General features: G+C 33.3%; 1 protein-coding gene across 1 annotated transcript in view; it reads right to left on the bottom strand.

Moving 5' to 3' along the window:
- Positions 1 to 13,816, bottom strand: part of LOC122527429 (cytoplasmic dynein 2 heavy chain 1) — a 47,490-nt gene that overhangs the window by 13,337 nt on the left and 20,337 nt on the right. The window contains exons 24-36 of the mRNA XM_043651622.1: positions 12,913 to 13,031; positions 12,413 to 12,723; positions 12,182 to 12,330; positions 11,027 to 11,305; positions 9,120 to 9,349; positions 8,133 to 8,261; positions 7,151 to 7,399; positions 5,733 to 6,166; positions 4,691 to 4,825; positions 4,226 to 4,455; positions 2,861 to 3,070; positions 1,754 to 2,042; positions 768 to 1,277 (exon numbers count right to left, since the gene is read on the bottom strand). Coding sequence (XP_043507557.1) covers positions 768 to 1,277; positions 1,754 to 2,042; positions 2,861 to 3,070; positions 4,226 to 4,455; positions 4,691 to 4,825; positions 5,733 to 6,166; positions 7,151 to 7,399; positions 8,133 to 8,261; positions 9,120 to 9,349; positions 11,027 to 11,305; positions 12,182 to 12,330; positions 12,413 to 12,723; positions 12,913 to 13,031 — 3,274 coding nt within the window. The remainder of the gene's footprint in view (positions 1 to 767; positions 1,278 to 1,753; positions 2,043 to 2,860; positions 3,071 to 4,225; positions 4,456 to 4,690; positions 4,826 to 5,732; positions 6,167 to 7,150; positions 7,400 to 8,132; positions 8,262 to 9,119; positions 9,350 to 11,026; positions 11,306 to 12,181; positions 12,331 to 12,412; positions 12,724 to 12,912; positions 13,032 to 13,816) is intronic.

The raw sequence follows: 13,816 nt of genomic DNA on the forward strand, positions 1-13,816 counted from the left end.
ATTCTATTTCTGAGCTTATTTTGAAGCGTAATGCTTCTACATTTACGATCTATACTTCATTTTTCTACGATACTTGCATATCACGCAGCAGATAAGAGAGTCAACGTATATTTTTCCTTGAAAATTTCTCTAAGAGTTGAAACCTCTCTGTTTTTTTTTTCACGTCAGAATCATAGATTACAGATGTACAATTTCTTTTTGCCGTCTTTTTCGAGCTTCGAGGTGAGAAGTGCGCGTTTGTACCCCAAATGTACTTATGTACTTAGTGAATATTTTAGTTTCAGAAAGTGTATTTATATTGCAAAATTAATTTCAACTGGAATTTCTAAAAAGAGAATTGTAAAATCTAAATGAAATCTTTGCAGGAAAGCGAAAATCTAGCGCAGATCAAATTTATGGAAGCTGTAGGCATACGAGTGGCCTTTGAAACACTTTGAAAATAATATAATATCAAGGGTGCGAGGGTGAGAGAGAAAGATAGGATGCAGGCACGAAGACAGTGTCAACTTTGGTCATTAAATGGAGAAGAGAGAATAGGAAAAATTGGACAGAGCCAAGTGTGAAACAGAATCAATCTAATTCAGTTTAGTTAATATTTCAAATTTTAAGATAATAAAAAAAAGTACACACACACATATATATATATTAAATAAGATATATATTAATAGATATATAATAAATAACAGATATATATTAATAGATATATATCATATTAAAATAAATATATCTATCGACTGTAAAACCACCAAATTCAATATTTTCCTTACCTTCTCGACGAATCTCTCGGCCAAACTCTTGGTACCAGCGCCGAGAGCAATTTTGAACAGAACAGCGTCGACTTCCTTCGGGAAACCATCCAATTTGTCTCGTCTAGTGGCCAAGAAAAGTTTGAAGCCTTGAGGCGCGGGCAGTGTTCTTTCGCCGAGTTTCAGGGGACGTCTACGCAGCAATGGCAACAGAATCGATGGGAATTCAACGAGTTCCTCCACCAGTAACGGTTTACCAAACCGTACAGCCAATTCCAACGTGGTCAAAAATTTCGCATCCTCCGGCTTTGTGACCTCCATCCTTGAGCCGACGTTATTTTTCAGCCACGACACTGCCACACCGGACGGATCGATGAATATGGGGACCAAGGGACCACGCAGAGCGCACGATGCACCGACCAGACTTCCGGTGTCCGCTGGCAGACCCTGAGCTCGCCACAGTAGCCTTTCTCTCTCGGTAATCAAGAGATCTATGGCCGATTTCTTCCATTTGTCATCTTTCCCAAGATTCTGCATTCGAACGTGGATTTTTCAAGTGTTCGCAGATTGTCAGAATTCGCGAAATGATACGTTTGATTCTATTGTCACATGGTGTTAGCTTTTGAATATTATTATTAGGCTCGAGTTCTGGAACTTTCAATTATTGTTCGACAAACGTTTAATCATTTGCTACGAATTTCCTGATATTTAAATCGTTGAATATTGATAGAAATATTGTGGCCGATCGTAACTTTAGTTTCCTTCTTTTTTTCTTTTCAAGAATATTATTATTCAAGACAACTTTACAAATTAATAGAAGCATCGTAATCATTTCGAATTTTAGAATTAGCCCGATCATTTGACCAGCTGTTAAGTAATCGCGTTGCATTATTTACTTTGAAGTTTAAAATCCCCGATTACTCAGACGAAATGTTTAACTATTCTACACTTCTAGATCACATTCAAACATCAATGTTCCGACGTAAGGACAAATTGTTGCCACCTACTTCGTAAACGAGCAAAGACGCAACATTAGCAGCCTCGACGTCCAACTTTTGTTTCCTGTTGGTCAGTTTTTCTAATTGTGCCTGCCAGTCGCGATGCTCCGTGTCCAATTTCTGAAGCAAGGCTCTTGCAGTCGCTAGTCTCGCCTCTGTTGCCTCGGCACGTAGTTGAAGGGCGGCTGCACCCCTCGAGCGTTCCGCTAGTTCCTCTTGAAGCTGCGCCACACGACTTTCCACCGTGTTCAGCCCCTCTGCTAACTTGTCAATTTGAGCCTCTGCCGCTGACAAACGTCTGAAGTAACAATATTCATTGAAGCAACGTAACATAAAATTTGAAGATTTTTATTAATAAAATTATAACGACGTTAAAATATTAAATTTCAATAAAAATTATTTTATGACACATGGCATAACGGTCTTATCTGTTAATAAAATTTTAAACTTCTCGAATAGTTATAATTGGATGATAGAGAAAGAGAATTTAGCCAGTTTGCTTGATATAGGTTTAATCGATAATGATAAATAAAGCTTCTGAAATTATTGAATAAGTATATTATAGAATTAAAATTATTAATGGAAGCTTAAAAGACGAATCTTTATTTAAATGGAATAAAATTGGGAATATTTCCTTTAATTTTATACTTTTTTGGAATCGTTGAGTATCCAACAAGTATTATTAAACCTGTTCAATTACTATATCGTGTAACATTATAATACTATATTAAATCCTTTAATAATCATTGTGCCAAATCCTTTAAAATTCTTCAATACTGTCAAAGTTTTCAGATTGCAATACATTTTACATTTACCATTTCTCGTATTTAATTGCAAGATATTGACTAGACGAATGTTTATGAAAAAAAATTTTTTTAATATTTTCACCCACGTCAAATCATCTTAGGAAGAAAATCACAAATTTTGTCTGAGCTCGTGATCGTCTCGCGCTTCAAAATACGAACAAGTAGATATCTTTTTCTCACAAAATTAGATGTCAGATAATTCTTCATCACTAGCATTATACATGTTTGCATTCTTTCACCGTCTCTTTCACATTTTGCGTAAAAAGCCGCAGTAAAAACGGAAAAATACGTGGAGATGTGTAACACGTACTCGGCCAGCTGTCGTTGCTCTCTCTCGAGGGGCGCGACTTGCTGAAGAATCTGGCCGTATTGAAGGTTCGCGAGGACCCAGGCGGCCAAAGGGGCCGCGGCCACCGAAGCTCGTTTCGCGGTTTTCTCCTCGAAACTCTCCGGCCGCTCCTTGACCAACTTGGCAACCGCCTCCAGACTCAATGGTGTGCTTCTTCTCGCGTCCCACGTTCTAAATCGAACAAAGACGTTTACCACGTTTCCCGAACTCTCGCGTCGGAATAGTCGCTGATGAAACAGACGAGACAGGCGAGACTCGTTTTTCGAATTGTCCGATCAGCTCCGACCCGTGGTTTATACACCCAGATGCTCTGCTTACGGGCATCAACGAGTATATTGTTCGTCGGGTCGTTTCCAATGCGTTTCTTACGAGTCGCAGGATGAAGCAGAAGTGAACGTTTGATTGTTTGCGAAATGAGATTAGGTTTTCGTTCAAATATACAGCGACGACCGTATAAATATTGGGTATAGATTCAACATAATTTTGTATAGAATCGAGGCATACGTTGGAACAAAAATTCCAGTGTTGCTTGCAATTCAAGGATTTTTATTCGAGGCGAACGTTTCAATGTTTTGCTCAAATCTGTCTCTGATCGCTGCTCGAGGTCACAAATTTTGGAAATTGAATCGCTCTATTTCAACGCGAGAAATTTGTATCTTTTAAGTTCTATATTATAAAAAGGAGGATAGGGGTAAAATTTTTCGCGATGCAGTTACGAAATGCTTTCTCATCCCACGCAATATACTTAAACAAACTGTAAAAGCAGCAATTAATACAATATAAACTCTCGTATCAACACACAGAAGGTATTATATAGTGTACATTATTATATAATATTTATATTATCATAATTTATATATATAATATTATATAATATTTATATTATTATAATTTATATATATATTATATAATATTTATATTATCATAATTTATATATATAACGTTATATAATATTTATATTATTATAATTTATATATATATATATTATATGATATTTATATTATCATAATTTATATATATAACATTATATAATATTTATATTATTATAATTTATAATTTATATATATAATATTATATAATATTTATATCATATATATATTATTATTATATTATTATATTGTGTGCTTTCCTTGAAATACTGATATAAAATTGTGTCTCTCGTAACTCTTGAAGCAAACCACCCCCAAAAATAAAATTACCATGAAATTACTCTGTGAATCGCAATTTTTTTTTTTTTTTTGCAACGTTCACCTGGCGAAAGAATTTTACTTGCTGGAACAAGCGAAGTGAAGTTTTAAGGAGCTTCACAATTGCCACAGCGTTTACCTTATTTCGTCCTTAATACCGCGTTTCGCCAGGAACGTCTTCATGCTGTTCCAAGACGTGTCTTTTATGCCCATTAAACGAAGGACACCCTCGAGGACGTCTCTGACAGGCGCTGGAGGTGCTCTCAAAGAACGAACTTCCGCTAATGCGTCAGCGCTGATGCCAGCAACTGCTTGCGCCGCTTGTTCCACTAACGGCTCCACTTTCCCTAATTCTCCTTCGATTTCAGCCTGTGATTCAATTTTTGTTTTTTCGTTTTACTTATTTATTTAATCTATCTTGCTTGACTGGCTCGACTGAAGCAAATGAGATATCTACGATGTCAAGTACGTGCGAAGGAAACGTGATTTATCTGTCTCGAAAATTTTAAGGAAACGAGAAAGTTCTAAGGAGAAGTTTGAGAAACGAAAGTCACGTGGAAAAAATGTTTTTCGCGCAAATGTTATTACGGCGCAGTGTGTTCACCTTTCTGCGAGCCAATTCTGTGCTCTCCTGTTCGGTTTCGGCTTTCAAGTTGGCCATTTCGCCTCTCTGACCCGTGGCGCCTCTCATCGTCGCGGTGATCTGCTCGAGCGCTGCATTGGCACGTCCTTTCTCTGCCTGAGAAATTGAAAATTATTACAATTCATCGCGGGAAATGCAATTAATATTCGGTAATTCTGAATATATATGTACATATGTTGCAATATTAATTATTAAAAAAATTTTTTCATCTCTACGAAATAGTCGAATCGAATGCATTTTTTCCAGATCGTTGCACAATATTAACGATTTTTTAAAATTACTTTCAAGTTTTAACTTTTATTTTTGAATTTCAAATAAACTTGAAAATTTATACTTTTTAAAAAAAAATCACCAAACGAAATTTAGAACAATAATTGGAATAATTTTTAAAAAAATTCACCTTTTCACCCGCGTATTTTTCAAGCAACGTAATTTAAACTTTTTATTAAATAACATAGAATTTTATTTCAGGCGAGGGAGCATATTCGTTCACCTTCATCAATTGATGAAAAATTTTTAATTAACACAGCTTACCACGAATAATATTACAGCGGTAAATTTGGCGGAAACCATTGGATAAAACACAATAAAATTTTATTCCGCGTGAATAACCATATCACATCCTTTTATACATACTTTAATTAAATTGTTAATTACTACAGTCACAACTCAAATAATATCGCGGCAGTAAATTCAAGAAAAAGCAAATTGAACTTTCGTTCCACGCGGAGAAACATGCATCCCTTTACACACCAATTCAATTAACCAAAAACTATTAATCAATATCTCTAATAACGAATCTAATAGCGAGAAGAAAGAAATTTGACGAAAGATCAGAGAAAACAAACAAATAAAACGCAGAGAAATTCGATAGTCTCTTTGTACACGCAGCGTCATCGATTAACCAAATATTATTAATCAGTGTCTCAACGTCGTTTAGGTTGCATCAAGTAAACGCTATTCGCGAGTAAACTCGGTGAAAATTAACAACGTTAACGTATACCTCCAGCTCCTGACGCTGTTTCGAAACTTCGTCCTCCAATTTAGCCACTTGCGCCCCAGCTTCCTTCAACTTTCCCACGCCGGCATCGAGACTGTTCAATTTCTGCTCCACCTCTTCGTTCCAAGTCACGTGCAGATGCTTCCAAGTGTGCAGCAGAGCAAAGAATCGAGCAGGAGCTTGCTGCTGTCGCGATGCATCGAGATGTGCCTTCACCATCGCTTTAACGCCAGCCGGTGTTTCTTCGTGGCTCTCGGCGTCGTGGCCGATTTCCTGGCAGGCTATCTCGGTCAGAGCACCTTCCCAGCACCACCATTCGCTGCCAAATCCAGGACCGATCAACGCACAATGCCCGAGAAGTCCGGAACGCGACAACCAAGGCGAACGAAGCTCTTTGCTGTCCAGGATTATGGCCACTCGAAGGTAATTGCGTAGACCTGTGAAATTGTATAATATAGTTGAAGCACTGTAATACATGTATACGATAGTGATATTAATTTTCAATTCTCGAATTCTCTAGTTTCTTAATTTTTCTAATTTCCTGACTCTTTGATTAATTCTTTCAGTTTCTGAATTTTCCAAATAATTTCTAATAATTAATAATTTCCAAGTTTTGCCAATCTTGTCATCTTTATAAATTTTTAACTTCCGACCTTTGCAAATTTCTGATTTTGTTAATTTTCCAACGTTTCTAATTTCTCTGATTCCCTAGTTTTCTAATTTCCTAATTTTTCCTAAATTCCTAATGTCTTAGTTTCCCAATCGCCTTAGTTTGTCAATTTTTTAAAATTTTCTAATCTTTGTAAATTTTTAACTTCCGACTCTTGTAAATTTCTGATTTTGTTAATTTTCCAACGTTTCTAATCTCTCTGATTCCCTAGTTTTCTAATTTCCTAATTTTTCCTAAATTCCTAATGTCTTAGTTTCCCAATCGCCTTAGTTTGTCAATTTTTTAAAATTTTCTAATCTTTGTAAATTTCTAACTTTCGATTTTTGCAAATTTCCGATTTTGTTAATTTTCCAATGTTTCTAATTTCTCTGATTCCCTAGTTTTCTAATTTCTCTAAATTCCTAATTTCTTAATTTCCCAATCATCTTTGTTTGTCAAATTTTTAAATTTTCTAATTTTCCTAAACTTCTTAATTTTTCAAGTTTCTGCAAGTTTCTGACTTCTTAATTTGCCCAGCTTTTAATTTCTTAATCAGTCAATTTTTTTAATTTTTCAATTTTCCCAAAATTGCTAATCTCTTAATTTCTTAATCGTCCAATCTCCTAATTTTCTAATTTTCCTAATTTTTATGTTCTCCGTCAGTAAATTTCGTAAAGAACGCGCCAATATTTTCACCGGAGTGCCACTATATGTCTATCAGCACACGCTGTGTCTTATTGGAGACGCTGAAGAGGTTTGAGATATGACGTACGATGATAGAGATATTGCTCCAACATGCTGGAAAAATCTTCTCTTCTTGCTACGTCAGCCAACGGCGCTATTAACCCGTCGAGTTCCTCCACTGTAAATAATCCTGGAAGTTCCCCTCTCGACACTATTGCACTGGCCAAAACAGCCAAGCCAGCTTCCCTCATATGATGCTCCTCTAGCAAAAGCAAAGTCGGCTCACCGTCGATTCCAGCGGCTTGAACTGCCGTTTTCACCGATGTTCGACCACGACCTGAGGGATTCAGTTCTCAAGTAGTTATTACGTGACATACACAATGGCAAATATGGGAGAATACTCGTTTATTTACTCGTTTATTTGCTCGTTATTAACGATTCTCTTCTAACAGTAAAATCAAATTAAAATGATTTTATAATTAACATTAACAAAACCACCTCAACTAATTTTCGTTAATTTTAACAATTTTAGATTCTATCAATTTTAATACCCTCGTTCGTTTCATTTATTTAGTATTATTTTAATTTAGTATTAATTTAATACTGAAACTATTTACGTTTATTTTAGGAACTTTTCTATTAATATTGGATCATTAAAGTGCAAAAGAAATATATACGAGGCTTCACACGACGTTAAGTAGAATATGCACCGAACCGTATCTCGCCAGACTCATTCTACAACCTGCAGCGAGCGTTTGAATAAAACTCCGCGTTTTTATTTCTTCTCTATTGAATTGCGTACTTTGTTCTTCTTATATAATTGTACTATAAAAAGTGGAATTTTAATTTTCTTCGTGGCACGAAATTTATATTAATTACACTTCTGATAGATGCTTTGGAACAGTAGGAATGAAAAAAATCTCGAAATAAAAATTGTAAACCGTATGAGATTATAATTGTCAATGATACTATAATGAGATTAATAATTGAAGCAATTTGTGAATTTGTTGGATTTATGAAATTTATGAAATTTATAAATTTTATCTTTGCATTTAAATTTTATACAGTACCTGGACCCGAGTCTATCAGACGAAGAGAGGAATACATGGCAGCGAGTCTCACTGCTGATTTTCTTCCAGCACCGGGTCGTCCAATTAAAATCACACCCCTCAGATTCGTTCCAAACGTCCAACTCAAACCTGAGAAAACATGGAACGAGAATCGTTGAGTATTATTCATACATCATATATTATATCTATTCGTGCTATTCAATCGTGTTTATTATACAGAATATCTCGTTCAAAAAGCTTTTTATACTTGATGGACTCTATAACTATTAAATGTATTATTGTTAATATAAAATCCTATTAATAATATATTACTAAATTTCTAAAAACTATATTACAAAAATAAATATTATATAATATATTGTTATATAATATAATTATGTTACTAGAATTCTATCAAATTAGTTAATATATTACTAAATTTAATAGATAAATTAACCGTATCAAATTTCCGAAATTTCCGTTTAGTTACAATCAAATTTTACATAAACACCAAATTCGATTAAATCGGCTGGTATTGCAGATTTGACACGGAATTGTAACTCTGTGTAATAATAAACGACAAAACAAATTCATTAAAATATAGTGTTAATAACATTGAAAAGACATATGCTTGAATAATTGATATAGATATTTCTAAAATTAATAATATATCTTGAATAATTATAGAAAGTCGTAAAATTAAAATTCAATTCGTTATAAAATTTCTGAATAAAATTAAAATTAAAATTGTCCAGAAATTAAATTTGACGATAATCGAATTGATAAAGGTACAACAAAAATGTCGTCGTAATCGACGACAAACCGCCGCGTCAAATAAACGACCGCGTAAACGTCGACCGTCGAACGAAAGATGGGAATAAAAACGATCAGTCACGCGGGCGTTATCTCGTTAAATTTACAAAGTGGACAGTTATTGAACAAACGGGTATCGGATGGATTAAGCTCGTTTGGAAATAACGTAATATTAAGTTAATTTAATGTGCTTACCGGCCACCGTGTGCAACAGGTGAGACGAAATCGATGCATGTACCGGATCACCTTCCCTCGCGCATCTCGCTGCTGCGTTAATTATCTCCTTCCGCCACTGTTCCTCGTCCAGCGCCAGCAACTCATTGTTTCCACATTTCCATGTGTACACATCGCCTCCCACCGTCACCGACGTCGAGGTCTTCGAAAGGATAATGGATTCCCAGCGAGCCTGATCTTTCGACGTCAGCCTGGCTCGATCGAGAATGAACGAAAGTGAACTCTTTGCCGTCAAGGAAAAAAAACGTAAAAATAGGGGAAATACTGGACTTTTCTTCAATTTAATTGAAATGTAAAAGTCGGGAAATACAAGCTGGACTTTTCTGTAATTCATTCAATTGAAATGTAAAAATCGGGAAATATAAGCTGGACTTCTCTGCAATTTACCTAATTAAAATGTAAAAAGAGGGAAATACAAGCTGGACTTTTCTGTAATTCATTCAATTGAAATGTAAAAATCGGGAAATATAAGCTGGACTTCTCTGCAATTTACCTAATTAAAATGTAAAAAGAGGGAAATACAAGCTGGACTTTTCTGTAATTCATTCAATTGAAATGTAAAAATCGGGAAATATAAGCTGGACTTCTCTGCAATTTACCTAATTAAAATGTAAAAATCAGGAAATACAAGCTGGACTTTTCTGTAATTCATTCAATTAAAATGTAAAAATCGGGAAATATAAGCTGGACTTCTCTGCAATTTACTTAATTAAAATGTAAAAATCGGGAAATATAAGCTGGATTTTTCTGTAATTTATTTAATTAAAGTGTAAATACAAGCTCGATTTTTTTTCAATTTACTTAATTAAAATGTAAAAATCGGGAAATAGAAGCTAGAGTTTTCTTTAATTTTATTTACTTTGACTATGTTTAATTGCGTTAAAATTATTATTACGTTTAACAAACGCTAATAACAATTACAAGAGTTACGAAGAGCGTAACTGTATTCGTGACAGTGGAAAATTGTCGATAATTTAAACTGATATATAATTTCGAAAAACGACGATCTGTTTGGTCTCATTCTAAAACGCGAGCTTTCTACTTTCACAATCGTGAGTTTGTTTCTTTCGAAGAAAACTTTCTATCGTGTAACGAGTGGTATCGTGTAAAAATGTGTAAAAATATCAAAAAATTTGTTTCGCAACAAAATTTGCCACAGTCTTGAAGATTAAAATTTTCTCTTCCCTTAAAATTCGCTACACGATTTTTCTCCGCCATTTTATTAAACTTGAAACGTTACGGATTTCTTGAATTATTTTCATTCAACCCTAATATTCAACGTTCGATAAAATAGTGAAAAAAGTATCGTACAACAAGTTTTAAGAGAAGACTTCAATCTTTGAAGTAGTCGTAGATTTAGTTATGAAAAATATTGTTTTACATAATCTGAGTGACGTTTGAATTTTTACAATTTTCAAAAATGAAAGTATTCTTTCACTCGCGACATAATATGAAACAAAAATGGACTCGCAAATGGTCACTGTTTTCCTTTGAAAAAAGAGGAAACGAACTCAGAACTGTCAAAGTACGGATATTAAAAAAATAAACTTAACTGAATATCTTTGTAATTTTGGAAAGTTTAAAATATCAACAAACCTTTTCAATCGGTTGTCGGTTCAGTTATGCTCTTCACTCTATGTGTATTTAGTTTGAATAATTTTCAGTATCACGAGTCATAAAATTCGACGAAAAATGTGAAACATAGGTATCAATGTATTATAATCTCTAACAATTATTAACAGAAGAAACACCTGATAAATACATGCAAATTCAATATATAATATCGTTTCAATATATAAAATCGTAGAAATGAAAATTGAGATTGGAGGTTCAAGGCTGGGACACATCGGCTGAGAAAATATCCTTACCTAGGATGGAACAGACGTTTCCCAGCATCGAGTAAATGACGTGTGATATTCGACTCGTCCTCCGGAGAGGGATAATACTTCAAGCTGTCTGCCCACAAGACCAAATCCTTCGGCGTCCAATCGATGGACGAGCCATAAGAAGATTTGATCGATCGAAATGCGTCTAGCATGACAGGTGCCATTTGCGCGATCCAAGATTCGATCATAACGTGATCCCCTTTCAAAGAGTCCCTCAGATGCAATTCCAAGATAGCCATCATGTCCTTCGAACTTGGATATCTATTTACGAAATGGACGAATTTTTTTCAATATTAAATTACAATTTAAGTGTGCAATTTGATGCCATTAAAATTGAGACAGAGTACCATTTCACGTTTATTGGAATATTTCTCGTAAAAAAGAAAAAAATGAATTTTTATAATTCAGAGGCTGTCTGAGAGAAGGATCCATAGATAAAATAATCATAAGCATTCGATAATTATAATTTAAAGACTTTACTAAAGAATATTAGAGAATTTATATTTAATGGAAAAAATATATATCTTGGATCTTTTTATAGAAAGATTCTCAATTGGGTAGTACTAAAATGTATAATATATATATAATAAAAATTATTATTTTTCATTATTATATTTATCATAATATTATATATATAATAAATATAATAAATTATATATATATTATAAAAAATATAATATATATATAAATAGTATTATAGTATTTATTTATATATTAATAGTACTATATATTATATTATAAATATAATAAATTATATATATATTATAAAAATATAATATATATATAAATAGTATTATAGTATTTATTTATATATTAATAGTACTATATTATATATTATATCATAAATATAATAAATTATATATTAAATATTATATAATAAATATAAAAATATATATTAAATTATATAATTTAATATAATTAATATAAAATATAATATAATATAATTAGTGTAATATATAAAAAACATATATTAAATTATATAATAAATATAATAAATTATATATTTTATAATATATAATATATAATATATATATATATATATAAATAGTAAGTTTCAAGAAATTCCGAAAACTTGATCGGAAATTGATCAAATTATTCCGAAAATTGATCAAATTATTCCAGCGTGAGAATAGTTACGGGAGATAATGAGTGGACAAGAGAGCTTCGAGTCTCGGATGCAATCGAGTGGTCGCATCAGCTGTGCATATAATCGTCAGTGGTACTCTAGCGAATTCCAGATCTTCCTCGTGAAATCCTCCTTCTTGAATCAATTCTCGCGCCAGTTCCTAAGCAAATCGCATTCTCGTGTAACGCAATTATTTCGAACGAAGTTTATTTTTTAATGACTCGACAGACGAGGCAGGCTACCTGCAAGTCGTTCGATGCAAGGTGCACGTCCTCCATGATCAAAACGACCCTGGATCCGTTTCTAGGTTTGTACGTTCTTCCGTGGGAGGAGGAATTTAGTTGCACGCAGCCTCGTTTCAACTTGGTCACCAGATCTTGAGGCCCGTACAGAGACGAACCTTTTATCAAAGTCGATTGCTCGACGTTCCGTATCGAAGAAAGTACGACAGATATCAGTGCACTTTTCCCACAACCCGCTGGTCCTCTTATCATAATCGATTGGCTGTTTCTGATCCATGGCAAGACGGACGACAATGCTCCTCTCATTGCGCCTGAAATAAATTTTGACGACGACGAACTTGTCATTGAACGATCAAAATTATTTTGTACTTCATTATTAGTTTTTTTTTGTATTTCGTTATTTTATGTTTCATGATTGAGTTGTACAAATTGATCAGTTTAGCATGTTATGATTCCTGTTTGGTTCGAATGAGAATTTGGTTAGAATTTGATTAATTTACCTGATAGTGAGACAGGGCCATCGTCAGTGTCCGTGGATTCATCAGCGTCGCCAATAGCTTCCAATCTGTCCGTATCTTGATTATATACTACGAAACACGGTTTCTGCGGGTCCGGACACCTGGAAATTCGATCAACTTTGGTTACCTGCTTCGCGAAAATGAAAAATACAAATATTGATGTATTATCTGAATGTATGTTAATTACAAGAATTTCTGAAAATTGAGACTTTTGTTTCGTAACCCTTTGAATGTTTAATAAAATAATAAATTCTAATATAATATAAAATAGTTATTCTTCTAGGTTCAAAATTTATGTTATATATAAGTATACGGAATAAATATTATATATGGAAATTTAACATATTTGAAGGTAAATGTACGTGTTCTTAATTTAGTATATCCCTTATTCGAGTATTGAACTTGATTTTATTGAGCAATCAAAGGGTTAAAAAATATCGTACAATATCAAAGTCAAAGATTACGTCAAAACATTCAAATCTCGTCTGAAAAAAATTTTAAAATTCTATCTATCTTTAGTAAAATAAAATTGATAATTTTCTCATCAGCAGTCAGTGAGTTTAATAATGAAATTACCTTATAGACATATTATAAAATTACTTGATAATAAAATACTTATATATAAGTATATGGAATAAATATTACATATGGAAATTTAACATATTTGAAGGTAAATGTACGTGTTCTTAATTTAGTATATCCCTTATTCGAGTATTGAACTTGATTTTATTGAGCAATCAAAGGGTTTAAAAATACTGTACAGTATCAAAGTCAAAGATTACGTCAAAACATTCAAATCTCGTCTGAAGGAAATTTTAAAATTCTATCTATCTTTAGTAAAATAAAATTGATAATTTTCTCATCAGCAGTCAGTGAGTTTAATAAT

Source organism: Frieseomelitta varia, unplaced genomic scaffold (genome assembly GCF_011392965.1).
Source record: "Frieseomelitta varia isolate USP_RPSP 00005682 unplaced genomic scaffold, Fvar_1.2 scaffold_217, whole genome shotgun sequence".
In the NCBI taxonomy this organism is placed as follows: domain Eukaryota; kingdom Metazoa; phylum Arthropoda; class Insecta; order Hymenoptera; family Apidae; genus Frieseomelitta; species Frieseomelitta varia.